The 26,418-nt window shown below is 40.7% G+C and overlaps 1 protein-coding gene across 1 annotated transcript in view; it reads left to right on the top strand.

Moving 5' to 3' along the window:
* VPS13B (vacuolar protein sorting 13 homolog B) overlaps positions 1 to 26,418 on the top strand; it is a 968,736-nt gene that overhangs the window by 169,477 nt on the left and 772,841 nt on the right. The window contains exons 15-16 of the mRNA XM_066578394.1: positions 388 to 582; positions 3,445 to 3,569. Of these exons, the coding sequence (XP_066434491.1) occupies positions 388 to 582; positions 3,445 to 3,569 (320 nt within the window). The remainder of the gene's footprint in view (positions 1 to 387; positions 583 to 3,444; positions 3,570 to 26,418) is intronic.

The following is a 26,418-nucleotide window of genomic DNA, read 5'->3' as shown; positions in this document are numbered from 1 at the left end:
TAGAAAATGAAAGGCTGCATACTTAAGGGGTTAGAAAACCTTTTTTTTTATTTTTTGTCAAATAAGAGGTGTATGCTTTAAATTTGCAGATTAAGCAGATAAATTAAACCGTGCAAACAGCAAAACATTCAAGCTGCAGTCATAAAAATGTTTCTACTTGACATGAGAACACTCATTATTTGTCAGTCATGAAGTAAGTCAAGTCAAAAATGTTTGTTGATTTCTTAAAGTCAAACCATAAAATTGCTACCTGCCTCTTCTGTCTGCAGGTGACAAGACCTTTTAAAAAGTTGAAAAACTTTTTAGAACTGAATATTGTTTTTGACGAATATATTTTGCTGACGGGCTGTATTCTAACTAGTATTTATTGTGTGTTTTACCTTTTAGTATTCCACTAGCACTTTAAATACAACAAGTTTTCAGCCAATACGACCTCTGCCTGCAATCAAAATACTTGCTGACAAAATCAACTTTGAGCATTCTGTGCCAATGTATGCTGAACAGCTGATCCAGACCGTGAGCAGTCTCAGCCAACCCTCGGATAACCTGCTTCACCATTGTTATGCTCACTGCTATATGAAGGTATATTATCTACTTATGTCACTTCTATTCAACTATGTGATGTATTCAGCAACTTTTCATGTAGGACTTTGTGACGGCATCACATAGAGTGATTTCTAGAATATGACTACTCTTTTCTGCCTTCTCTACTTTGTTCACATGCTCTCTTTCTGCATGTGTATAAAACTTGGTAATAGAAGCATCATGATATGTGCGTGCTTTCCTGCAGGTCTAAAGACTTAAAGTATAATATGTACGTAGTTTAGGACTTGAGGGGGTGGAGCATACTGAAAGGATATGCCTCAAAATGTGTAATGGGTGCAGGTCCCACCTCTGCGGCCTGCACCCATCCTGAGAATGGAAGTCCCTCAAACCTGTTCCACCTGGTGAGATGTTGGTGATTGAATGAAGATGCAGCTGGGATTAACACAGCCAAGCTTGCCATGTGTTGCTGTTTTCGTAATGCCTATGGAAGTGAAGCAGGGGTTACGGAAACCGTACACAGCAAGTTCTTCTTTTTCTATTATCCTAGCTACCTCTCAATTCAGTCCCCACCACCGCCTCACCAAGTGCGATGGGGTCAGAGAACCTTCGTTCTGGACATAGGTACAGGTCATAAAAGTGGGACTCCCATATATCAGACATTTATGGCAAATCCTGTGGCTATATAAGCTGCATATGGGTAAAAGTAAGGAACAGGCACCTTCAATACCTTCCCACTTTTTTCTCACAACCCCTGCAGCATATATGTGAAGGAAGTGGAAAGAGTGTTTGCATCAGGATTAAGAGCTTAGTTTAGTAAAGTGCAGGCTGTTCTACAGCTGACACATGTGGCTACAATGGTCGCCAAGCTTTTGTTGTGGCAGCCCAGGATCTACCAGTGGCCTCTAGGCCTGACATTTACAGAAGTCTCTTGGTCCCTGAGCCTGTGCCCAGAGGCAGGGTTTATTGGGCTTGCACTAATAGTCATAATACATTGCAGTACAGATATATCACAGCGTATTATAAGTGATCGCATTACAAAATTTAAACAATAAAAAGAACTGGACAGAAAGGTGGAGATTAAAAAAAATCATAACTGGCTGTGTCAGGAAGAGGTTAATTTTTACCACCTATCCATCAATTCATACAACTGCTCATCAACATGACCATCAAGAAGAGGAGTGAATGGAGTCCTGAATCCTATCAATCAATGGCTGTCTCAGCAGTCGGACGGTCACTCTTCTCGTATCGCTTAAGGCTCTTTAAAATGGGACGAGCTGTCAGGCAAATGCTGTCTGACAGCGCGTCCCAGTGACCCTCACTCCTCTGCTGTTACACAGGAGCAAGTATCGTCGGCATCGCTTGCAGAGCTGCCAGTACGAATGCAGGGCGGTCAGGGAGCGTTCTCCACCACCCGCCTCCATTCACAGTAAGCAAACAGTCATTGAGAAGTGAACTGCTGTTAACACGAAACGGCTCGTCATACAGTTTTCTAGATGCAGAAACTGAATGACTGAACAGTTCTCATTCAGTCGCCACATGCGTTTACACCAGACGATTTTTATGGCAATTTGAAGTGTAAAAAGGTCATTATCCTGTTGGATTGATAACAAATGGCAATAGTGAGAAAATGGTATAGATAAAGCTTAGCAGCTAAATATCCCTGCATCTATAAGTGAATTGAAATATTTAGTTTTTGCAATTCATTCTGCTGTCATATCATGGACCCAAAAGACAACTTTGCTTTGACCTGTAAAGACTAACAGAGAAATATATAGACAGATCATTGAGGTACCTAGTTAAAACTTCAAAGCACTGGGATATAGTCATCACAAAGAAACAGAATTGCTCATGTGTATGAGGACATGGAACCAATTATGGAATCCAACAGGTCGTTCTGGGACAGATGTTTGGAGGAATATTGTACAATAGACTCGTCTGATTCCTGGCATGTGATAAATCATCAACACTTAATGTGGGATGGGAGGGTCAAGATTGTACTTTACCATATACATTATTTCAGGGTTTGGAGAATTTACGGCTAGAATTTAAATGTATTCAAAAATGTATTTTACTACATGTAGAATAGTAAGCCAATTTGTATGGTGAACATTTGTCTGTAAAATGTGAAAGATACTCTAACTTATCTGCTTACAAGCATTACAGATTTATGAAAATGTCATCCGAAGGGGGTTTTCTTATAACAGATAACTCCTTTAATATGAGGGCCATCATCTCTTAAGGCCCCAAGCAAAAATTTGATTTTGCTGGAGGAAGCTAACCTTAACCTCATCTTCTTGTTTTACTTTCAGTGGCCACGAGAATATATGCAGTCTTACAAATCAATGATGGAATGGGTATAATGGGTATACTTCAATGAGAGTCACTGCTTATCAGTACTACTTTGCTCTGGCTCTTAGAGGTAGTCCCTTGCTGTTATAGAATCCACAGTACTAGGTGCGAATGGTTGAAATGATAATTGTAATGCATTGTAATAGAATTTTGAAGACCAAAGAGTACAGATAAATTAACACCTGTGTCTTTGGTCACTGTTGGACCTTAGCTGGTATGTTGGAGAACTGAATAAACTGCAATTCTCTGGCTATTGCAGTCACTGGTTGGGTTCATACATGGGTTTTCATACCACTAATTCTTTAATGTGCTGGTGAAAAGGTAAAGCATTTCTGCAGCATATTGTGTATAATACAGATTTTGTACATATACTTGGGTGCCGTGGAAACCATACAAAATTTTCAGGTCTGGCTTGTAGTTTCATCTTCCACCCTTTTCCAGAATTTAAAGAACTGAAAACTTTGTTGGTGAACCTCAAGCCACGTTGCTGTTGCTATATCTTGTCATGTACAGCTAAGAACGTAGACATGTACATATTTTTTATTACAGGTTTTTGGGTTTCAAGCTGGTCTCACACACCTGGACAACAAAGGAACGTACTACCCACCTGTCCCAGTGATACCTGCCTTTAGCACAGCCTTGTATGGAAAACTTCTTAGACTTCCTCAATATTGGTAAGTCTTTTTAAAAATGTTTCAATGTCGTTTAACTTTGCAGTGTTAGTAAATGTCAGAAGTGCGTTCGTTTAGACCCTAGGCAACAGGAAAGATCTTCAGACCTGACTAAACCCCCCCCCCCCCCTTTTTTTTTCCCCAAATGCCTAGCATTCACCATCAATTTATTGAAAGTGTATCTCCAGTTTCACAAAGAAAAATTACTGGATTGTCGGATTTTGCAATGTAATCTGTTTTCCTAATCATTGTATTAGAGCTTTTTGCTGTTTAACGCTGGTTCCATCACAGATCCAACTGTGGATACCAAAAAAAAAGTGCTGCTTCTTTCGTCCCAAAACCCACAGGGTGGAAAGCGGAACCCTGGGGCAGGTGTGAATGCACCCTAACTGGACCAGTCTTCAGTTTAGGAGACAGTACTGTAGATATACTAAGATGCTGATTCCTGCATTGAAGGATGGTAGCTTAGCTGCTATTTCAGGATGCTATCTGGTTAACCCTTTCATAACTAAGGGTCATTAAAGGAGTATTACAGACACAAACTAACATTTTAAAATGTAATGCTTATCATCACAATAAGTCGTTTTGTAATGGGTTTGCTGTACTACATGTTTTATATATGTCACGTGACTCTCTGACCAAAAAATATCTCCACTTCTTCTAACATCTTGTCCACATTTTTTACTTCCTCCTCTGTCCATAGCCTCCAACATCCTATGAGCAGTGCATTATAGGAGGAGAGGAGCGGAAGCATTGCACTGTAGTGCTGATGTGCAGTTCAGAGTGCTGGAAGCTCCTGTCTGTCTGCTTCATCAGCTTTCTCTGGCACTCTGAGTGAGAATGAAGTTAGTGCTAGTAAGTTGTAGGACCTGTGAGTGGTGGGCGGAGCTACTGCGCTGACCGGTAAACAAGCTCTATGCATGCTGGGTGTTGTAGGTAACTTATTTATGGAAGTGATGCATGTAAACAGCAGCAGATTAGGGGCTGAACGCAATGAAGTAAAGGACGCTGGTCAAGAGATAAAGGGTACAACTTGCTTCTACTTAGCTGTACCTTCTAGATTTCAGCATTTTCAGACTTTCAATTTTGTGCCTGGAAAACCCCTTTAATGCTTCGGCATCCAGGTCACATTCTGCAATTCCAGTATTCTCACCTTCAAAACACCATGCCCTTATTTTTTTGGTGACCTATCTACATGAGGGCCCGTGTCTTTTGGAATGATTTTTTTTTTTTCAATCGTACCATTTATTGTATTGGAAGTACTTTTAAAAATTTCTAAATGGGGTGAAATGGAAAAAAAAGCAGTTGCACCATTATGGGTATGGGGTGTGTGGAGTAACTTTTACAGTGTTAATGCTGCAGTGAAAATGACATCATGTCTTTATTTTGTAGGTCAGTATGATTACAACAATTTCAAATTTATATACTTTTAAAAATATATAATTATTGGAGATGAGCAAGCGTACTCGCTAAGGCAAATTACTTGAGCGAGTATTGCCATTTTCGAGTACATGCCCACTTGTGCCAAAAGATTCGGGGGCCGGCGAGGGTGAGTGGCGAGTTGCAGGAGTGAGCATGGGGGAGAGGAGGGGGGAGAGAGAGATCTCCACCCGCCAGCCCCCGAATCTTTTGTCCCCGAAACACGTTATTTGTGCTAGCTGTCAATGCTTATGTGCATTTTACGTTACATGGATTGCGCCCACGGCCCATCATTCTCTCCTTTTTACAATAAATATTTTAAGTTCTCATTTATCCACAGGATAGGGAATAAGTGTCTGAACTTTGGAGTCCAACAGCTAGGACCCCCACCTATCATGAGAATGAAGATCCTGTATGAATGAAGCAAAGGTTGTGTGTGACTGTTACAGCTTCATTCAACGCTCTGGGGCTATAGGAGGTAGCTAAGTACAGTATATGGCAGTCTCCGTCAGACCCATAGAGACACAGCAGTCATACTTAAACTCTTTTTGATTTGATTCAAGCCGTGGAACTGACCACTGGGATCCCTGCTGATCAGTTACATAACCTATCCTGTGGATAGGGGATAATGATAAATACTGACACGGCTCCTTGAAGTACAGCACGGCCCTCAGCTGGTCCATGCTGCAATTAGACAGCAAAATACTTTAATAGAACAACTTAGAAAAATATTATGTTACATTGCACTATAATTATTTTTTCTTTGAAACTAGACGTTTCATCACAGATTTTGACATCCTGTTCCTTACCTAATCTCTCTAAACATCAGTAGAGCCAGGTTGACCATGTGAGAAATTTGTCAGTAGCTGTTGAATTCTCTCTCTGTCTTAATTAATCAGCTTGAAGCTATGATTACCTCTTCAAGGTGCTTTTCTCTTCTTTTGGACCCCCTATGTGGCTGGCTTTCCTACAACTACACAGGACGTCTCTGCCTTCTTTCCAGATAAAAGAGCAACAGATAATATTGGGGTTCTGGTTTCCTCTGTGGCTTTTATATATGTTGGCAAGAAAACACTCAGGGCTTGAGTTTCAATGTAACATGCAAGTGTTTAAACACAGACGTGAACTTTGAACCAGAACCATAGAAATCAAAAGGTTATGATATGATGGCCATCTGGCCTCTTTTCAGTCTACCTGCTATTTATTTAAGTATTTTTCTATTGACCGTTAGTTTTATGTAAAAATTGTACAATATTAATAATGTTAGGTATTCTAAACTAACCTCGTGTGACTATCTCTACAATGGATCTCGTGGCTAACTTTCTGCTAGCTCTAGCACCTATTCATGTAGGTGTCCTTTTGCTCTGTATATAGTTTTCATTATCTACTCAAGGTTTTTTTTTTTTCTTTGCTCTACCTGAGATACGCACATCAGTTTGTAGTTTGAAGCACATTTCTACTATTTTGAATGGTGTAATAGACCCCTAATTTCCTTTACTTATGGTACAGAACATTAAAATTGTTCTCACAACTCTTTCTCAAGCTCAATCTAACACATATTAACGGGGTATGTCAAATTCAACAAATAAAGGCTATTCTGTGTAAGTTAAACTATTTTTCAGGGTAGTCTCTGCACTAATTCCTTATGGCTTTAAACAGCTCTGCCTACTATCCTTTAACCATTTCCCTCCATAGCCGCTTTTGCTTTTTGTTTCCACTTTGCACTATAACTTTTCCATTAATGGAGTTATTTGAAGGCTTGTGTTTTGCATGATATGTTGTATTTTTTTATTGGGACTATTAAGGGCTCATGCCCATGGACGGAGTGGGATACGCCCACGGTTTTAGGCCGTTGGGATAAACCAAAAAGTCCGAGCTGGCGGTCGTGGAAAAACGCTTGTTTTCCCACGGTCTCCATTAATACTATATTAATGGAGGCCTCCCACCGCGGAGAAACGCGATAAAATAGAACATGCCGCAATTGTTTTCACACAGCGTAAATCCGCAGCAGATTCCCACATGTGAGGACTGAGCTAGTGGGTTCAATAGAATCTAATAGCTGCGGGGAACGCGGCATAAATCCGTCCATGGGCATTAGCCCTTAATGTACTATATAATATAGATCAGTATAGAAACCTATACTGAACACAGTTGGAGTCGTATAAACAAACAAAACCTAACACCACTTCTTGGCTTTAGATTAGCAGCCTCTAAATGCTAAATTGTCACTGGACCTAATTGGACTTTTACACAGGCTTGTCCAATCACTGGACCATGAATATGTGCCAAGTATCAGCCTATGAGAAGATGGAACAGTACCTCTGCAGCGCCACCTATTGAAAGACTGCAATTATGCAAGTCAATGTCAGAATTTTTAAGCAAGCCTGGGCATTGAGTCAAAGCCAGAATAACATTTGACTTATAACAATGACTGGGAATTGTAAGGCTTGTTTAAAAAGTTTGACATTGACTTGCAGGAATGCTGCCTTCCAATAGGTGGCACTGCAGAGGGGAGGTATTGTTCCATCATCCCCATTTGCGTACTTCCCAGAGGAGCATGGATGGCCTCACTCACCTTCTAGGTGCTCTCCTTAAGGAGACTCAATACCCTTCCTGATCAGGGATCAGCCCACAGACAAGCAAATGCTTGATGACTACACGTATCCACCAGTGATGATAGCATGAGCATGAATGATTGTATTAATGACGGTTTGTCCCCACACTACAAATCATATGACCTTGTAAACGTATAGGTGCTTTTACACTGGACGATTATTGATTGACGTATCGTTCAAATTTGATCAAATATCTTTTAGAGAAAGAACAGTGAATAATGAACAATAATTAGTTTATCACTCATTTCATGCAAACATGAAAATCATCATTGGTTCGTTTGCTAATCATTCGGTTTAAATACTGATTGTTCAATCGTTCTCATTCACTGTTATAGTGAATGAGAACGACTTGTGAGTGAATGATTTATCTGCATGTATAAACAGGCTGCACGAGCGATCAAACAAGCTCTGTCAGCGTTTTCTCATGCAAGCGATAAATCATTACGTGTAGAAGCACCCTAATGAACAAGCGCTGACAGTCAATGACATTGTTGATCAGCGTGTTGTTGGGTGGGTGAATATGTATGTGTGTGTGTACGTATGTATGTATGTATATGTATAAGTGTGTGTATATATATATGTGTATATATATATATATATATATATATATATATATATATATATATAAAATGTATATCACCAGAAATTAATCTTCCTAAAATTTTTCTTTTCTTTCTCTTCCCCCCTCCCCGCTTCTCCTTTTTTTCTAATTCCATAAAAGTGCAGTACTATCGCCATTTAGTATCTTTATTATGATTAGAGTTATAGTTCTCTCCTTGGTATAACTTCTCCTATGTGGCCAACAAGTGTTGCTTTATGTTATCTTTAATTTTAATCACTAATCTTTAATCTCCCCAAGCGATTCACCTCCAATTGGGTATAATACCATATTGTATTGCTAAATGGGTGCATACATTTTGCAATCTCATTTGGATCCAAGAACATTTCTATGAAGACCATTGTTCCCCAGCACAGCCTGTCCCTTCTGTCAGGGTATTGGGACAAGTGCTAACGGCTGGCACTTCACTCACCTGGCCTATTGTGGTGCAGGAGGAGCGTGATTCTCGACAGGAGCAGTCCCCGAGACTGCAGATCCCTTTACTGTTTCGCTGCGGCCAGCAGTCAGGTGAGCGCTGCTGTAAGAATATGTCGGTCAGCGCCGCTTAGTTTCCTGTCCCTGTGAGCAACTGAGCTCCGCTGATGTAGCGGTGACCCAGCAGGAAGGTGCAGTTCCTTCAGCAGCTGTGAATTAGGGTTTTCTTGGAGTGATGTGAGCAGAGCTGGTGCCCTTTGCTGATCACTCCATGGCGCCAGAACCGGAAGTCTTGGAACATTCTTGAGCATCACCTTTTTTTGGAAGTGTGACGAAGATGGATCTTGTCCAGTCTTTAAGCCACGATTTGGAGCTCCAGATCTTTGACATAGGTTTGTTAGAATTTAGACTAACACTGGTTTAAGCAGTTCAGCTGGTATGTGAACAACGCCCGGAGCTTTTCTGTTTGGTAGTTTTTTTAGGGCCCATGTGACGACTTCTTCCAGAATGACCGGTTCTTGTCCTACTTAATGTACATGATCCAACGGGTTGTCCGTCTGGTTGCCTGCATACAGCTCTGCTGTATATTCGCGCCACCTATGCTTGATTTGATTTTCTTCTTGTAATAATTCGCCATCCCAGTCTTTGATGGTTGCTGCCTTGCGTAGTGCGAACGGTGCCTGGGTCTGCTTCACATGGGCGAAGAGAGCTCAGGTGTGGCCTTGCTGGTTTGCTTCTTCCAGTTTTGAGTATTGGGCGTTCCACTAGCGCTCCTTGTCTCGTCTTGACTTTCTTTATCTCGTCTGAATTTCGCATTTAGTGGTCTAAATTTTACAAAGGTGCCCACTGCTTTAGCGGCTCCGTGCTTGTTGGTGATTCACATGGATTCTTCCAATAGCTATTGCTGTCGTTTGGCTGATTTTTTTGAAGGGGAGGATTTGTTCAGCTGTATTCCGTGTGATGGATGTGATTTCCTCTCATAATTCGTCAGGGTCTTTTCCGATGGTGCTGAGCGCTTCAAATCTGTTATTGACTTTGACTGAGTATCGTGAAGGGATGTTGTCTACATCGAAACGGCGTATTGCTGGTGACCTTTTGATGTGGCTGAATCTGAGCTTGGTTTTTGCAACTGGTATCTGATGATCGGAGCCGCCGTCTGCACCCAGAAGTGTTCTCACGGCCAGAATTGAGCTCTTCTCCAACGCAGGTGACATAGGAAGTAGTCAATTTGGTTTTGGTGCATGCCATTCAGGGCTGTCCATGTGTACAAACGGCGTTTTGGCTGCTTAAATCGTGTGTTCATTATAATGGGCAGTTTTCTGTGCATACGGTCACCTGCAATATTCCGCTCATTCAAACCGCCTCCATTCACTACAAAGAGGCAGTTGCTCAAAGATTGAGCGACTCCTGTTTCATCTTGGTTTTTAGTTCTGCTCAGTCAAGTGAGCAGTTTGTTGCTTAGGTCCCTGTTGGCGAGCGCTTGGACATGGGGCGACTGTTGCTCGATTTTGCTATTTCCAGCATGCCATGTAAAGGTACTTTTATTAATATCTATAAAAATGATCCTGTCATGATAATCCTCCTAAAATCTCCAACTGCTTTCCTTTCAAGTCAGATTAGGGTAATTTGCTACTATGTTGCAAGCGCAAGTAAACCTGGTAGCATTAAGTGTAAACTGGCAAGAAAACAGCTCCTACAACACAATCTTAAAACTTTCCCAACAAGTGTCTGAAGTCCGACTGGGATGATCAGGCCTTACTTCAATCATGGTCCATGCAGGATACCAACTGAATTAACACTTTAAACAGCAGACGTGATTATTTAACTTCACAGGGTAAACAAGTCAGACTGTGTAACAGTATGCTAATGGAGTAGTTAAACTCAGCAGGGAGTCTTGTTGACCTCATAGCCAGAACAGCCGTCCTTCAAATCGAGGTCTTCTAATATGCTTTATTTATTGTCGTCTTGTGCATGACAAGTTGCAGACTAAATTAAATGGAGTTTCTGTTTTTAAAAAAGCACATTAAATATCCTCTTAGGGAATTCTGAATTATTGAAAGAAGATCTCCCATTCAGAAATTCCATTAATAAGCTGGAGTAGAAAGTCGCTATAAAGCCTGTGCCTCTCTAGCTGTAGGACTTGGCTTGACCAAAGAGGATTTATATGGGCATTATGCAATGCCTATGATTATCTCTACGGTTGTGGTGCTGCAAAAAATGTGCCACTTAGTAAGAAGGCTAAAAGGCTCCTTTGCAGTTTACAGCTGATCACTGAGGGTTCCTGCAGGATGGACTATCTGTGACCCGATTATTTGGGGGGATTCTGATGAAGAAAAGAGTATTCTCGTTTCATTAAATAAAGCTTTGTCTTTCCGTAATGTTCTGCACAGTTATAGTTTAAAAGTTATGCATTTTTGCAATATTTAAATGAAAAATTTCATGTTTCCAAAATTTCTGTTTACAGTCATTCAATTAGAACTTTCCTTATTTACTTCTAGTGGGCAAAAATCCATCCAGGCATGTGATGCATATGTAGGTGCAGGACTTGTTACCGGACAGATCCCTGATAATTCTTCTGTAATAAGCCATGTATCTGTGTGATCATCACATGACCAGGACTGACTTTTATCCACTGGAAATAAATTTAAAAGGCTTTTATTAACCCTCTTCATCACCAGGGGCATACATGAATGCCCTCTGTCCCCAGGTGGTATATTGTGCCTGCTCCATACGTAGTGGCTGTGTTACACAGCTGGTATTTGCTCATTGAACTACCAGGATGCTGTGGCATCTAAGCCATTAGCCGGTGGTTATGGTATCTTCACCCTTTGGCCCCATGTTGCAATCACAAGGTGTACATAGTTTAGCAAGGCCTGGCTAATGTCCATGGGTGGGTCGGATTTTGCCCGCGGGAGTCCCCAGCGAGATCCTACCTTGCCTGCAGCCATGGAAATTTTCTTGCCTGTCCAGATATGATGCAGGTTTTCTTTGTCCCAGATGGATCTTCTTTCTACTGCACGGCGGATCCTCAATGTCAGTTGCTGGTGTGCCACGGATCGGACGGATTCCATTGACTTCAATGGAAGCCATCAGTGCAGGATCCGCAGCTAAATGGAGCATGCTTTAATTAATTTGCGGAGGTCCATGCATCCCTATGGGCGACTTGATTTGCGTATCTCCCCACACGGTTGCCGCAAATCAAATCTGCCCATGGACAAGAGGCTTAATGAAGGCTTCCAGACCTGCCATTAAGCCCTGCCTGCCATGACTATCACAGGTACTGCAGCATCACTACTTGTTCTGCAGACATTAGCGCTCTCTTATTCTGAGCGCTATGATGCTAGGAGTTCAGAATGGAAACCCTGTAGCCTCTGACTGGATGCAGCGATCAGGTGAATTCCTCTGATGTAATCTTCAACAACAGTCGCAACGTGAATGGCAGGGCAACATCGCTGCATCCCCGTGGCAGGTGACAGTTAAGTTATAGCTTTGTTCGTGGTTTTAGGACAGTTCAAGCTGTTGCTGAAATCCCTTAAATGGTTGAGCATTGCATCGTGTGTATGTATATATATGTGTGTATATGTATGTATGTTTGTGTTATAACTAGGCTGGTTTATCTGCACATGTAGGATAGTTAGATGATAGATATACACATTTGTTTATGTACATTTGAACTTCATGATGATGCATGTAATAAGAGGTATATTTTTGATGTATAGTTTAGTATGCATTAGGTCCTTTTCCTCTCCCACCATTACCCAGAAACAAGATAATCTGACTTAAATTTGAGCCGGCTGACGTTCGGAACATTTGACACTTCTTCTCCTCGTATCTGTCTCCTCACCGTGTTCTGTGTCTGTCAGCAGCGCTGACACCTCCACTGTAAACCTAAACAGCGCCCTGCACAAGTCTGTTATGTAAACTCAACAATAGCAACGCATGAGTAATAAAGTAGAAAAATAAATGAGCAGAGCAGCAGCCCGCTTAAATGAAGTGTAGCTTGAAGTGAATAAAACTCCAGATGAAATGCATCAAATAGCACTTGAGCTAAATCGAAGTCAGCATGAGCGCTGAGAGCTTCATTGAAGTCATGCAGTTAGCGAGAATTAGTCTGCTAGAATAACCTGGTAATGCCATTAAACTCTGAGTCACTCCTCAAAATTATACCACCTGCTTTATTTGCAGTTTTGGATTGTATATCCCTCCCTCTCATAGTACATATGATGCTACACATGTTTTTCTCTCTGTCTTTCTTTCTCTCTCTCTTGTTTCTTGGAGAATATTTTTGACACAGGCTGATGTAGCTTGTTTTTTGCTAGTTTTTTTTCTTTTTATTATGAAAAAAGAAAGACATTTTATGAACTGTTATGGAATCCCTCAGGTGGTATGTTTCGAGTTAACAGTGAAAATCCCAACTTTATTTCTGCAATAAATCAAAATCCAAGCTTAGCGATTGTGCTATGGTGTCCTACGCACACATTCCACACTAAGTAGTTGCAACGCCCCGGCTCTCGGTTCCTTTTTTATATTAATAAGCATTGCGTCCGAAACGTGACATTCCAAATACACAGGCTCGTGAGAAAATGCTTGGCATTTCAGTATTCTGATCATCTTCCATCTCTGTTGTTTATTTACTTCATGCCGGGTTTATGGTTTGCTGTCAGTTTTTTTGCGATTTAGGTTTTATCATTTTTTTTCCTATTTAACCGGCATTCAAAGTGTAATTTTGAGTTTAGGTCTTTACATGATCATTCCTGACAGTGTTATAGAAAAGTTTGTTTTCTTTCTAAATGTAGCCCTTCAAATCTGCTTAAGTGCGAATATTAAGCTATGGGCATCAGATAACTGTTTTGCTGACAGCTTTTACCCAATTCCCTCATAAACATGCTCCTTCAGTTTGGCGGAACAAGCATGTTGTTTCAATATGGGGAATGAGATAAGTGCATGGCAGACACATGACTCTGCCTTTCTTCTGAGGAACAAAGGATGAAACAGGTTAAAATACAACTTGCCTAATTCCTTGCTTTTCCTGAAAAAGTTTGGTACCGTGTTAGCCCGTGAACTGAAATGGTATTGCTTTCAGAAAAAGAAACAAATAATCTTATAGATCTGATAGCTTTTAATGGCTGACAAAAAACAATGCTGTAACAGCAAGCTTTCGAGGCTACTTGGGCCTTTTCCTCAGGCTGGATGTTCCAACAAGTCTGATGAAGAAGCCTAGAAAGCTTGCTGCAACATTTGTTTGTGTTAGCCAAGAAAATATCCTATCTACAAGATTGTTTCTGTCAATGAGAAAAATAACATTTTACTCTGTCTGATTTCACTAATAACCAATGTCTACGGTCTACTTTCCCCTACACCACTCTGCAAACCATATCCACCCAATGCCTTTGTGGATGCTGAGAAACAACTGAGAATGATTTAGAAGACCAGTTTGTGAAATCCAGACACTTCCTCTTGCAGAGACTTGCCCTCTGAGTGGATATATTACTGCTGCCTTGAATTTTGATTTGACCACAGACAACATCTGCAAGGAGTTTGTATGTTCTGTTCATTCTACTTCTAGATACTGAGATTTTATTGCCTCTTTATTATAAAACTGACCTTAGCATTTGATGCTGGGAAATTATTTTGTTAAGTTGGCCATACAGATGAAATTTTGATTGGACAGGATCATCCGTTGGATCATTTGTATTAACCTCGGACAAAAACATATGAAAAAAGTGGGCTAACGCAAGGTAGCAATTAGTAATATGCCATACACATAGTTTTGAGCTGACTATAGCAAAAAAAAAAATCGAACCTGACAGATCACATGGTTGCATACGAACAAGTGTTTGCATGTGATTCTCAAACATTGGCCGGCCAAAATGGTAAAAATGGGACATTTTGTTGAACTTTTATCATCTTTTTATAGACTGATTTAGTCATTATGGCAACAGGGACTGGATGGATTTTGTGTATTCTGTGTACAGCTCTGTAAAATATAGGATATGTATTTATTTTACTTTTTATGTAATGCTTACATATTTTGCAACGCTATACAGAGCTTTTTATCACTCACATTGGGCTATGCCCCCAAGGGGGTGCACTATCTCTAAATTTACCTATTTGGGTTTTGTTCACATGGGACAGATTTACTACAGATTTTCCACAGTGAATGTGCACTGAAATGGTATGGCTCTGCAGGGGATTTCACCCCTTCAATTAAGGAGGTGAAATCCATGGTGAAGCCAGTAGAAGTTCTGCTAGACTCCTAACCCGAAACCAACATTGTTACGGTTTATAAGATGGCTAGTATTTTCTTGGTTAGTTACTCCTTTTTATCTAAAATTTTCTGCACTCCTATTCAATTCGGTCATGTCATCTCATTGTGACCACCTGGGATTTACTTGGCTTTACTGTGCTCTCAAGAAATCAATATTTCAGTCACACCAGAACTTCCTGTATAAACTAGACCATACAGGCTCTTCCAGGGTGGGAGGTGGGTGGAGAAACTCTATCACAGTTACTGCTGATGATTAGATGCCCCATACAGTTATAATGAAGGAGACGATGGTTCATCCTCCCTGACTGTAATGCATAATGTCAAGTTTGTTTAGAACAATATAGACGGTAATGATATTTACACTGTCCTTCCAGCAGGCAGAGATAGTACTGGCTCTACCTGGTCATGTGATGCCATGCTGATGCATCATGGGATTGCTAGTACACCATATAGGAAGGGTAAGCAGAAAAAATTTTAGACTCTGGATAGCTTATGTCAGTATACATAGGAGACGTCCAGAGTGTTACAGACAGTCAAGTGAGGGGTGCAGTGATAGGAAAATGTGTTTTTGCTCGACTGGCACTTTAATGTTACATAGAGATTGCTAAAATGCCCCACATGTTATTTTGTATTTTATTTATCAGATAATGTTCAAATATCCTGTGATCTGTTTCTTAAAACACGTTAGTTGAAAGTCGTCTAAACCTGCTGATTTATCTAATGTTTCTGGCGTATGCTGGTGGAAAGGAGGATTGAGCAGGTTGCATCTTTACATGCCGATTTCTTTTTACCCCCCCCCCCCCCCCCCAGGAGATAAGTCTCTGTGAGGAGCTGGCAGTGGCTCATTTGCCTTCCAGTTATAAACACATCTGACACAGTCTCTCTTTGAAAAGCAAAAAACCTTTTGTTGTATGTAAATGGGTCTGTACCAGGTAAAGAAATATCTGCCTGCATTTTATGTGTATTTTTAATATATGTGTTATGCAAGAAGCTGTGGGGATTGTTTGCTTTCACCACATTGCAATGCAGCCCAGAAAATCTCACACTCCTGGGCTTATCTCATGTCACTTCCTTGTTTATTTAAAGGGTCACACTGTACAAAAGCTTTCATTAATCCTTATCACTCAAGATGGAGGATGCTAAAATATTTACAGGCATTCTAACATCCTTTACATTAGAGAGATAAGCTCTTAATTACTGGGGCTGCAGATTTCACTGGGACTTTGTGTAACTTTTTAGTGCATTCATGGTCAAGCCTTTTAACCCCAATAGCTTACAATTAGTCCATGGAAGCACATCAAAGAATGGATCAGATTGGAGCAGAAGGGTGATGTGCGTGATATATGCTCAGAATATGTTACAGTAGTAAAATGTGTGGAACAATTGCTCCTTATCTGATACCTGTTTTCACTTATCCCTGTATATCAAAGTTTCAAGGAACTCCCTGCTACCTGAAGTAGTGTTACATATGGTGGTACTGGGCATGTTAGAATCCCAATCCAGTGAATTGATGTACTTGAATTAAGGTACTGGTTCAAATATGAAAGTGTGTACTTGAATTAAGGTACTGGTTCAGATGTGAAAGCAGCATTAGTCTGTACTGAAATATAACCCTTTCATGTGCCTGCGCTAGAGGGAGCTTTCTGCATTTAGATGATATCAGCTTCCATTGAACTCACAACTTAACTTTGGGGTAATGTTGCAGATATTGAGAATTTTAATTTTATAGCTTTATGAATGGAAGCGTGTATTTAAAGGTTTTGACAAGAATTACCTTAAAAGTCTTATGTGTGGGTGTCGCACTGTCGAGAAGCCCAGGGATCCTTAGGACAGAGGTCCCATGTTCCCATCTTCTCGTCACTGTGGGGATTCTACTCCCAATTGCAGTGACCTCACATTGAATGGAGTAACGGTTGTGCATGCGTGGCCGCTGCTTCATTCATTTCAGTGGAGTTGCAGAAATAGCCGAGGACTTGTACTAAGCTATCTCTTAGCAGCTCCATTGAAAATGAATGTAGTGGCACTTAGTATGCATGGCCATTGCTCTATTAAGTTGTCTCCTCACTGCGGGGAGGTGCAGTGAGCCCCAAGTTAGGAGTATGAGGGAAACTGGTCCTCCACTCTTGGGATCAACAGGGCTCTCACCTATGGATAGGTGATAAGTTAATTCTGGTACAACCCATTTTTGCGGAGTAAGCTGTAGTTTCTACTTATACTATTTTGTGGTACATACGAATAATCTTTATTTGTATAGTGCCAACTTCTTCCGCAGCGTTTCAGTTTTTTATCGCTCACCTTTTTTCTTGTATATAGCTCAAAAAAGCGCTATTTTATTATTTTTTTGCAATAGATAAAGTAAAATGTACAGAATAAGTACATTTTTTTTAAAGTTCTCATACGGAACTTAAACTAGCAATCATTTGATCGCTTATACAATATGCTGCAATACTTCAGAATTGTAATATATTGGTGTTTCTGCAGGCATTCTATTAAGCCCTGCCACGTGTTGCTGCATAAAAGACAGAAATGCATGGCAGAGAGAATGTATGGACCCCCTGCAGATGTTGTCCATGGTCAGATGTGAACCCAAGACCCTAGCATAGCAAGGCAACAGTCCTAGCCACTGAGCAAGGTGTGATTTTTGTTCTTGCCAAGTCTTTCTACTTGACCATCCAATTTTCTCAGATTCCAGCCGTATTGTGGCGAGATTTTTACTACAGTTAGACAGCAAAAGCCTGAGTATGCAACGAAATAATTTTTTCTATCCGTGTTCTATTCTGACCTTCCGATACCCCAATTTGATCTTGGGTGAAATAGTAGTGTTAATGGCAAAGAAGATGCCATTGTGGTGAATGATACAAAAATCTTGTTTTCTAATAACTGTTGTAAAGTTGTCACAAAACATATTTGCAAGTAAATGCACAGTTTAGGATATGTCGCTGTTCTGGAAGGAGATTGTTACAACACTGGTTGAATGAAATGTATCCTGCATGATTTGTCACAGATTTACCTTGAAACTGTACTGAGTGGGTAAGTAATAGGCTGTGCAGAATGAGCTGATGTAAAATCCTTCTTACAAGGGAACAGGTGACAGAGAATTACTCATTGCCCTTGCTCAAACTTTGTAAATCTGTAGCCGATTTCAAGCAGTCTTCAGACGCCCGCTTTGATGTAACTGTCTGTCTTCAACTAGACCTGAATAATGTCTGCTGAGTATTCCCATTTTCACAGTTTTCTAATCCATTTTGTGCCAGCTTTTTCTGCAGCTTTAAGAATTTCCTGTTGTAGGGGTGCTGTAAGAGACTGAACGATCTGTCTGCACAAGATTAATGGGACCATTAAAAGTTACAGCAATTTAATGCACAATCTCAGACGCATGATTTCTGCCCAGAGCGCTTTGAAAGGAAGTATTAGTAATGTCCAAAAATGTAAATTATTGTAAAATGTCGAATTTCACAAAGCATTTTCTTAACTCACTGTAGAGCCACTAAATGCCACCCAGTCCCCTGCATGCACTACACTTTTACTGATTCCATGATTATAGTAAGCTTGTGCAGTAGATTTTTTAATTAACATTTTTACAATTAATGCCACAACTTTTAAATGCAATTGTATAAATCTGCAGCACTGTGGCCCAAGACGCTATAAAGGTACAGCTCAATAAAAATATGACCTTAAGATTACCGTCTACTATGAATAGGGATATTGTGTGTAAATGAAGATATGAGTTTGTAAATGCCCTGGGCTGCTGGATTAAGGATATCCATGGTATGGAGCAACTCCCTTGTCATGTACCTGCCCACCCACCATTTGAGACTGGGCCATAAAGTGACATTACCCATTATGACATCTTTTCCTGTGTCATTGCAATGACAAAATCATATGCCCTGTTGCGTTATAGAGAACTTAGAAGTCCATGTCCTAGACCACCCCTCCAGAATGTCACTTAGGCAGTGATACGTACCTCTGTGGCATCAAGTGCCATGCTTTAATGTAGTTTACCTATTTTTCTGAGTACACCTCTCATCGCGGTTCAGCTACTCAATTTGTGGGAACACTACCCACTTAACAGTGCTAACTGCTAATCACCATCCATATCCTCACCTTCATCAACCTCCCTGCATTTTCCTCCCCTTACTCCTAGTTTTGCCAAGAGTATAACAAGGGCCTGGGACAAGAGTTTCCAATCTAAGCCTGCCTGCCATCCAGTGGGGTTCTGACTACCTGCGATTGTCTTCCTATATAAAAGAGGTGCAGCTGAAGAGTATTCTCCATTGGATCAAGCTTTTCTTTCACATTTTAATACAACAATTACTAGCATAGAACAATGTATCACTTGGCGGAATTGCACCATAGTGACTGTAGTCGTAATTCTACTGTACTTTAAAGGAACACTGAATGCAGAAAATAGAGAGAAAAAAATCACAGCTCTTTTTTAATCTTGTCCTTTACTTTGATCCTATTTAACCCTTTCCAATCCACTGTCTGACCTCTGAAGACATTATGATTTAAGGCTGTACAGCTCCGATGTTGGAAGACATCCGTCAGGGTTCTCTTACTGTATATTGCCAGCCTCTCTGCTGTCGGAGCCTATCCAATGTGTCACCTATAGCGCCGTTGTATAACGACAGAAAAAGAGTAAGCCCCCTAGGAAAATCTGAATACAAATTGGACTGGAAAGGGTTAATCTGACATTACAATTAAAACTGAGAGATATATAAAGAAGTCTTCTGTGTGTCTTATATTTCCTCCTCCTTAGGGCCTATTTACATGGCCGTAGGCATTTTTACGTGCGCACAAATCTGACGTTTCCTTGTTTAAGTGGGCGAGATCTCTTTGATTGCATCATAGAGGCATATCTAGTACTCAACAGGCTCTGAAAAAAGACGTTAACTGCACACAAGTAGCCTTATAGGTCAAGGGTGGAACCGCATACCTGCCTGAGATGTAACTGCAGGCCAAGTTTTACAGCAAAACTCCTCCTCTTTCTAGGTGTTGTATAGCGTGCCTATAGATAAATTTAGGAAGATACAGCTTTACAATTTATTAAGGATATTTGTCTATACTGTATCTGATGGAGCATGCTGCCTTTTTAATGCTAAATATGCATCAAAACCCATTTTCATCGTGCTATATTTTACAGTACGGTGTGCATGGCCACATTGCAAGGCTTTGCTGTATTCAGGAACCATGTAATACCAATCCTAAATTTGGTCATGTGCATGGGGCCTGCCAAGTTAATGACTATATTAAACTAATAAGTTAAAACTTGAAAATAAAAAGGGTTTTAGCTTTGCAAAGTCGCTACTTAAATAAGAAGATCCACTGGTGACTACCTACTTATTTTTGAGTGCATTTTCAGGTCTCCCTGCTTGTGCTTTGACTCATATTACTGTATTTTAGTTGCAAGGGCTTGTTCAACGCAATTTTCAGGACGAAGATATTTGATGACTTGTCCTCAGAATACAACCTGGCGAATTGCGCCTGAGAGGCTTGGCTTCTACTTGCATCGGACAACGCATAGACCCTGTTTGAGTTACATGAACACAGCACATTGACATGATCTATTTATTACCTGTGAAATGGACAGCAATGGGACATGCCGTGAGTTTTTTCATGAAGCCCATCGGTCCATGTGAAAAACGTCAATGTGCATAGCCTCATAAGCCTATAATGGGGCCATGTGCTTTCCGTGGATTCACACGGACAGTGCTCGGCCCTTAGATATGGTAGTGTGCACCTAGCCTTAGGTAAATTGAAGGACTGGTATGTGAATATTTCCATGTGCATCCTTTTTTCTGTTCCCACAGTACTAATTTCTGGCTGAGAAAATTCACATGTACAGTACTTTTCATAGACTATTGGGGATCAAGGAGGGAGCACATTTTTGTACTTAAGTTAACTTTGTTTTGCTATTATTTAAATGTCATTTCCTACTAAAGTTTTCTCTTGAGCCGCAGTTTTAGATTTACACACTTCATTCATACATGGTTACATATTGCTCTGGGAGTTAAACAAGGAAGTTGTAAAGCTGACTTCTATAGGGTCTTTTTTATTTAAATCAGAGCTATTCCATATGAAGGAGAAAATTATTATAAATGGGTGTAGACTATACAAATGTTTGGCTATTTTGGAACTTACTGTATATTAAATGTAAGTATTCAACTGTCCAGCTGTTTAGGAGCTACAACTTATCCAGCAAACATTCAGTTTCCGGACAGCTGGAAAGCCACAGGTTATCTATAACTGTTGAATGTCAGTCTTATTAACACTTGTATACATATATCTCTATATAATTACCACCAACTGAGATGCTCACTAACTCACAGAATAGTGAAAAATAAAACCTAATCCATGGAACAAAAATAAAGGAGTTGTGGCGCGTCACTCAGGAGATGTGAAAATGGGCCATAGGCTGTAAAGACCCCATCCCAGACATGTATTATAACTGGAGATGCACACTGTATTCTAGGGATCCATTCTCGCATAACTAAGAAAATGGACCTTTTCCATCACGTTTCAATCCATATTAAAAGCCTTTGTAACTAGAGGTACACTGTAAATCTTCATCCGTACAATAGATGGAAATTGAAACTGCATGGATTAGGTTTTGGGGAGTTTTGAAATCGGGAAAAGAATTCTTGCGTGGATTAGTTTATTAATTTTCATATTATTTGTTGATCAAGAGCCATCAATACAACCTCCAGAGAGGTCTTTCTTATTTGATAATGCTCCTTGATTTGTGTGAAAAGAACATCTGGATTATACTGCAACATTTGGGAACCCAATGCATATAATCCTAAACAAAGAAAGTCATGGACTAAAAATATGTTCCAGAAAACACGTTCCTCGTATCAAGAGCGTCTCATGTGGTTTGTGGTATCTTGACTAACACATGAGAGTTGCTTGAAGATCATGTGCATTGGTGGTTTGTTCTCTAGCTGTGATCTTTCTTCATCATAATGAGAGCAGAGACTTGTTGTGTTTTTTGTTCTTTTGTTTTTTTAAATGTGGCTTGTTTGTGTGAGGGCATTAAGTGGGACTAATAATAATTACTGCCTATTGGCTTACATTCAAAGGGAAGGAAGTGCGTTTGACGATATCACTTGAAGCATTAATAGCATTGGCAGTACTCATAATTATCTTGTATCATTTTAATATTCTCTTAACCCTGTCAAGACCAGAGCTTTTTCAGATTTTCATTTTCCCTTTCCCTGCCTTCGAAGAGCCATAAATTTTTGCTTCCTCTCGACATAGCCATATGGGGGCTTGTTTTTGAGAGACGAGATGTACTTTTTTTAATGGTACCTTAAATGTACCATATATAATGTACCGGAAAAATATAGTGCCATAGTTTAATAGATCCTACTTTTATGGATGTGGCATTACCAAATTTTTATTTTTTTTGTGTTCATTTTGTTTGTGTACTCTTGGAAAAATAGTGTTTTTGGAATTCAAAGTGTGTAAGTAGAGATGACCGAGCACCCAAATGCTCGGGTCCGCGTTATTCGAGTCGAGCTTTTCGTAAAATTCGAGAGCTCTACTCGAGTAACGAACCCCATTGACTACAATGGGAGACTCGAGCATTTTTGTATGTGGGACGCCGGGTCCCGAGCTTTTTTTTTTTTTCCTCTTGGTTCGTGTGTGGTTCTCTCTCGGCAGAGTACGTTCGCTCAACTTTAGTTGTAAGTATTTACATTTTTTTTCCCTTTTTTTTTTTTGACCCATAAGGTAACCTAAACCTTTACTCTCTTTTGATCGCTTATACAATATGCGGCAATACTTTTGAATTGCAGTATATTGGACATTTGCAGGCATGCACATTGTAGCACAAACTCCATGGCAGATTGAATGCAGCAGCCGGTTTCACCTTGTTGTCCATCCTCTACACGGATGCTTAAACTCATCACCCTCATCCATACAGTTCTCCACAGTGCTGCGCCACCCTCCAATACATATCCTCCCTCATCTCTACCACCCTACCAGTGTGCTCTCAGTTCTACTAATGACCTAAGAGTAATATCCTCCATAATCCGAACATCTCACTCCTGTCTCCCAAAATTTTTATAGAGCTGCCCTTGTTCTCTGAAATGTGCTACCCTAGACAATCAATTCAATCCTCAATTTCCACAGTTTTAAACGTGCCCTAAAAACATGTCTCTTTGGTGAGGTCTATCACATTTCTTAATCTAACTTGTCTCTATTTACCCTTTGTCTGCTTTCTCCCTCAGAACTCGACCCCTTCATCCCACCGTATCCCCCACATCCTATATATGGTATATATCGCCCTCGCTAGTGCAAAGCAGCCCTTAGTGTCTCTCGCTAAACAGGTGCAGGCTTATCACCTACACCCCCTCAAACACTGTACAACCTTACCGTTCAGTGCCGAACGTCTCCCACATACCTCTGGCTTGACCTATCTTTTTTTAACCCATACTGGGATCAAAACTCAGAGGCTCACAAGTCTCCTTAATGAGCGTTCTCAGTTGGCCTAATTGGCTCACAGCTAGCCTAATTGGGCAGCTCCAAAGCAGAGAAACCGTTTCTCTTCTGACCTTTTTTCCTGAAATCTTGACCCCGAATGATGTAAACCTGCCATGGCCACTCTGCTCCACTATGTATGCTGCATTGTTGGGGGATTTGACATTTGCAAGAATATTGCAAAATTATTGACACCTAGGACCTTGGTTGGATGCTATTTTCTGTTATAGCGTTTGCTGCACAAAAGTTTATTAAAAACTGAAGATAACAACTAAAAGTTTTATATTCATTAATGTCTATTTTAATTTTAAGTGGAAATTGTAAAGTGGATGGTGTTACAAATCGCTTGAGATCTCCAAAACAGCATGCTACTTAAGCCCCAATTACACAGGACGAGTGTTGGGCAAACGATGCCCGCACTCGTTCCTGTGTCTCTGCGCTCCCATGCTCCTGTCCGGGAGCTAGTAGAGCTGGCTGGGTCACGGAGCGGCCAGCAGGGGGGCGGGCAGTGCAGGAGATTTCTCTCCTCTCGCTCCCTTCCATTCACATAACACAGCGGCTGTTCACTACTGGACGGTGGCTATTTAAACTTGTCGTTCAGTGTAAATGCTCCCCACTCAGCACTTCACGTAGAAGGTGAGCGAAGAGCCCGCGATTCAGTGGTGAAGTGTGCCTGTGTAAACCCTCTGCATGAGCGATAACTACCCTAGGGGTAATATCAGCGCTCGAGTAGTCATTTACCTGACTGTTGTCCCGTGTAAAAGGGCCATTATACATTAATGAGATTTCTGCTCAGCTAGTTCTAGTACAATATGTTTCTCCCTCAGTGCATCCTTCAGATTGTCTGCTGAAGTGGATATGTTGGTGCAGTAGTCTGTGCTATAAAGCTACTTTGTCTACTGCATGCTCTATTTTTCACTTTATTAAAGAAACACGTGGCCTTCTTGTCATGAGAGTCCAACTCCAAACTAGTAGAACATTTTAAGAATTGTTTTGGTTTGGCAGTCAAGTCCTAGTTGTAATATCCTTCATATATAAATTGGTTCTCCATGTGGTAGATTTTGTTAGAACCTTTTCTTTCCCTCCAAATAAAATTGCAAATTCAATAACGCAACATATGTTGGTAGGAACAAATATATATACACAATACTAAATATAGTAGGATAGAAATGTGAAGGCCACCAACGGGTTAGACCATATGAAAGTATCCAAACAAAGACTTTGTTTATGTTCTCATCTTTTATATCTGTTTTTATGTTTGTATGGCAAAGTATATTATACCACTAAGTATGAATGCAGCTTCACACAATGAAAACAAATGAGAAACGTAAGTAATTTTAGGATGCACTAAAAGTGTAATTGCAATTTCAGGAAACTTTTGATAACTCACAGGACATGAGGCTGTCTCTGGCACAAGTCCTATTAGAATCCGCTGGTACTAGCTTACTTTATTAGTATCTTTTATTGGGATCTTAATACCACAATGCTCTTCGAACCTGAACTAGATTTTTTTCCCACAGTTCTATATTGATTGAATAAAAAGGTATGTGGATTGGATGCAACCTGTGGACTACATTGGAATGGAGGCAGTACTAACCTGGGTCTGTTTCCTATCTAAGGCTGCTTTTACACAGGACAACCAGTTGTACGCAGACACTCGACAGGTCGTCCCAGTGATAATTCGCTCCTGTGCTTTTACTCAGGAATGAGCATCGCTGAGTAAATTAAGGTGGAGCGGGCCAGGCAGTCGTTCATAAAGACAGTCATTCATAAACAAATGACTGCCAATTCATCGTTCAGTTTTTTTGCTTGCAGAAACTGAACCATGAATTAGAAGCTAGCAAGTTCTCGTTCCTCTTATTCATTCGGTGCATGCATTAACACCGAAACGAACATAGTTCAGATTCCCACTGGATGCCGGAATTTAAACGTTTTTTCAGCCCATGTATAAGGCCCTAACTTCCTGAATGTGGGGGTTATGCGGCCTTCACGCGGGCATATGCGTTTTTGTGCACGCCTCAATGCAAACATATTTACGCTACATACGAGGCTTTTTTTGCAAGCGTTTCTGTATTTTACTGTAATTTTTCCGCGGAGGGTATGTTCATTTGCATGGGCAGATGAACGCACCCCAATTTAAGTGGCTATTTAGACTAATGAGTTTCTGATGTTTTTTTTTTTTTCATTAAATTGCACATCCTCTTGCGCATTGTGCGGTATTAGTGTATCTTGACGCCACTGGAAGCTAGGGGTTTGACAGGAGGAACGCCCCTCTTACACCCCTAGCTCCCGATTGGCTCAAGTATTGAAGCGTCTGTATGGCAGCCAATGCATGCTGCTAGGAGTTTTACAGGGGTGTAAGTTCATCAGACCTGGAGCGTGGAATCCCCCTGGTGGTCCTGAACATAATGTCGCTGCTGGTACAGGAGGGGGGGGGGGCACGCACGCATCTGGGGGCCAGTGTCTGCAGTAATGCACTTCTGTTCCTTGAAATTGGAAACACTGCTATGAGCGTCAGTGGGGAACTTGCATCACGGACTAAAGTGTTCTACAGAGCGCCGAGGACCTGCAAGTAAGCAATGCCGTCAGCCAATCAGCTACAGGGGGCGTCACTCCCCTGTCAATCTTGGCTCCACCAGGACTTCCTGGTGGCGTCAAGATACACTAATACCGCATTGTGCTCCCCCTGACTGACTTCTATGGGGACCTTTTGGTGTGCAAATGAAAGATAGAGTAGATACTTTTTTTTGTGCATGCAAGAAATGCGCACGCAAAATTGGGAAATGAGAACGTATATATTAAAATCATTGGGTTCTATCCTCTGCGTATTGCACAAAAGTAACTACGTCCGTGTGAAACCACCCTTAGTGATAACTTTTTTCTGTCCTGATGAGTTATCGTGAGCTCCTTTATGTGCATGTATTCTCAGAATTTCTTCACTTTTTGAAATTACAGACTTTGAGACCTCTTAATATAGTTCAATTTTTAGGAGGTTGGGCTGTATTCACACAGGCGAGTGCAGTTTTGGTCATTAAA

Source organism: Eleutherodactylus coqui, chromosome 9 (genome assembly GCF_035609145.1).
Source record: "Eleutherodactylus coqui strain aEleCoq1 chromosome 9, aEleCoq1.hap1, whole genome shotgun sequence".
NCBI lineage: Eukaryota > Metazoa > Chordata > Amphibia > Anura > Eleutherodactylidae > Eleutherodactylus > Eleutherodactylus coqui.
The sequence above is the reverse complement of the archived record's forward strand: the minus strand, read 5'-3'. Positions and strand labels throughout refer to the sequence as shown.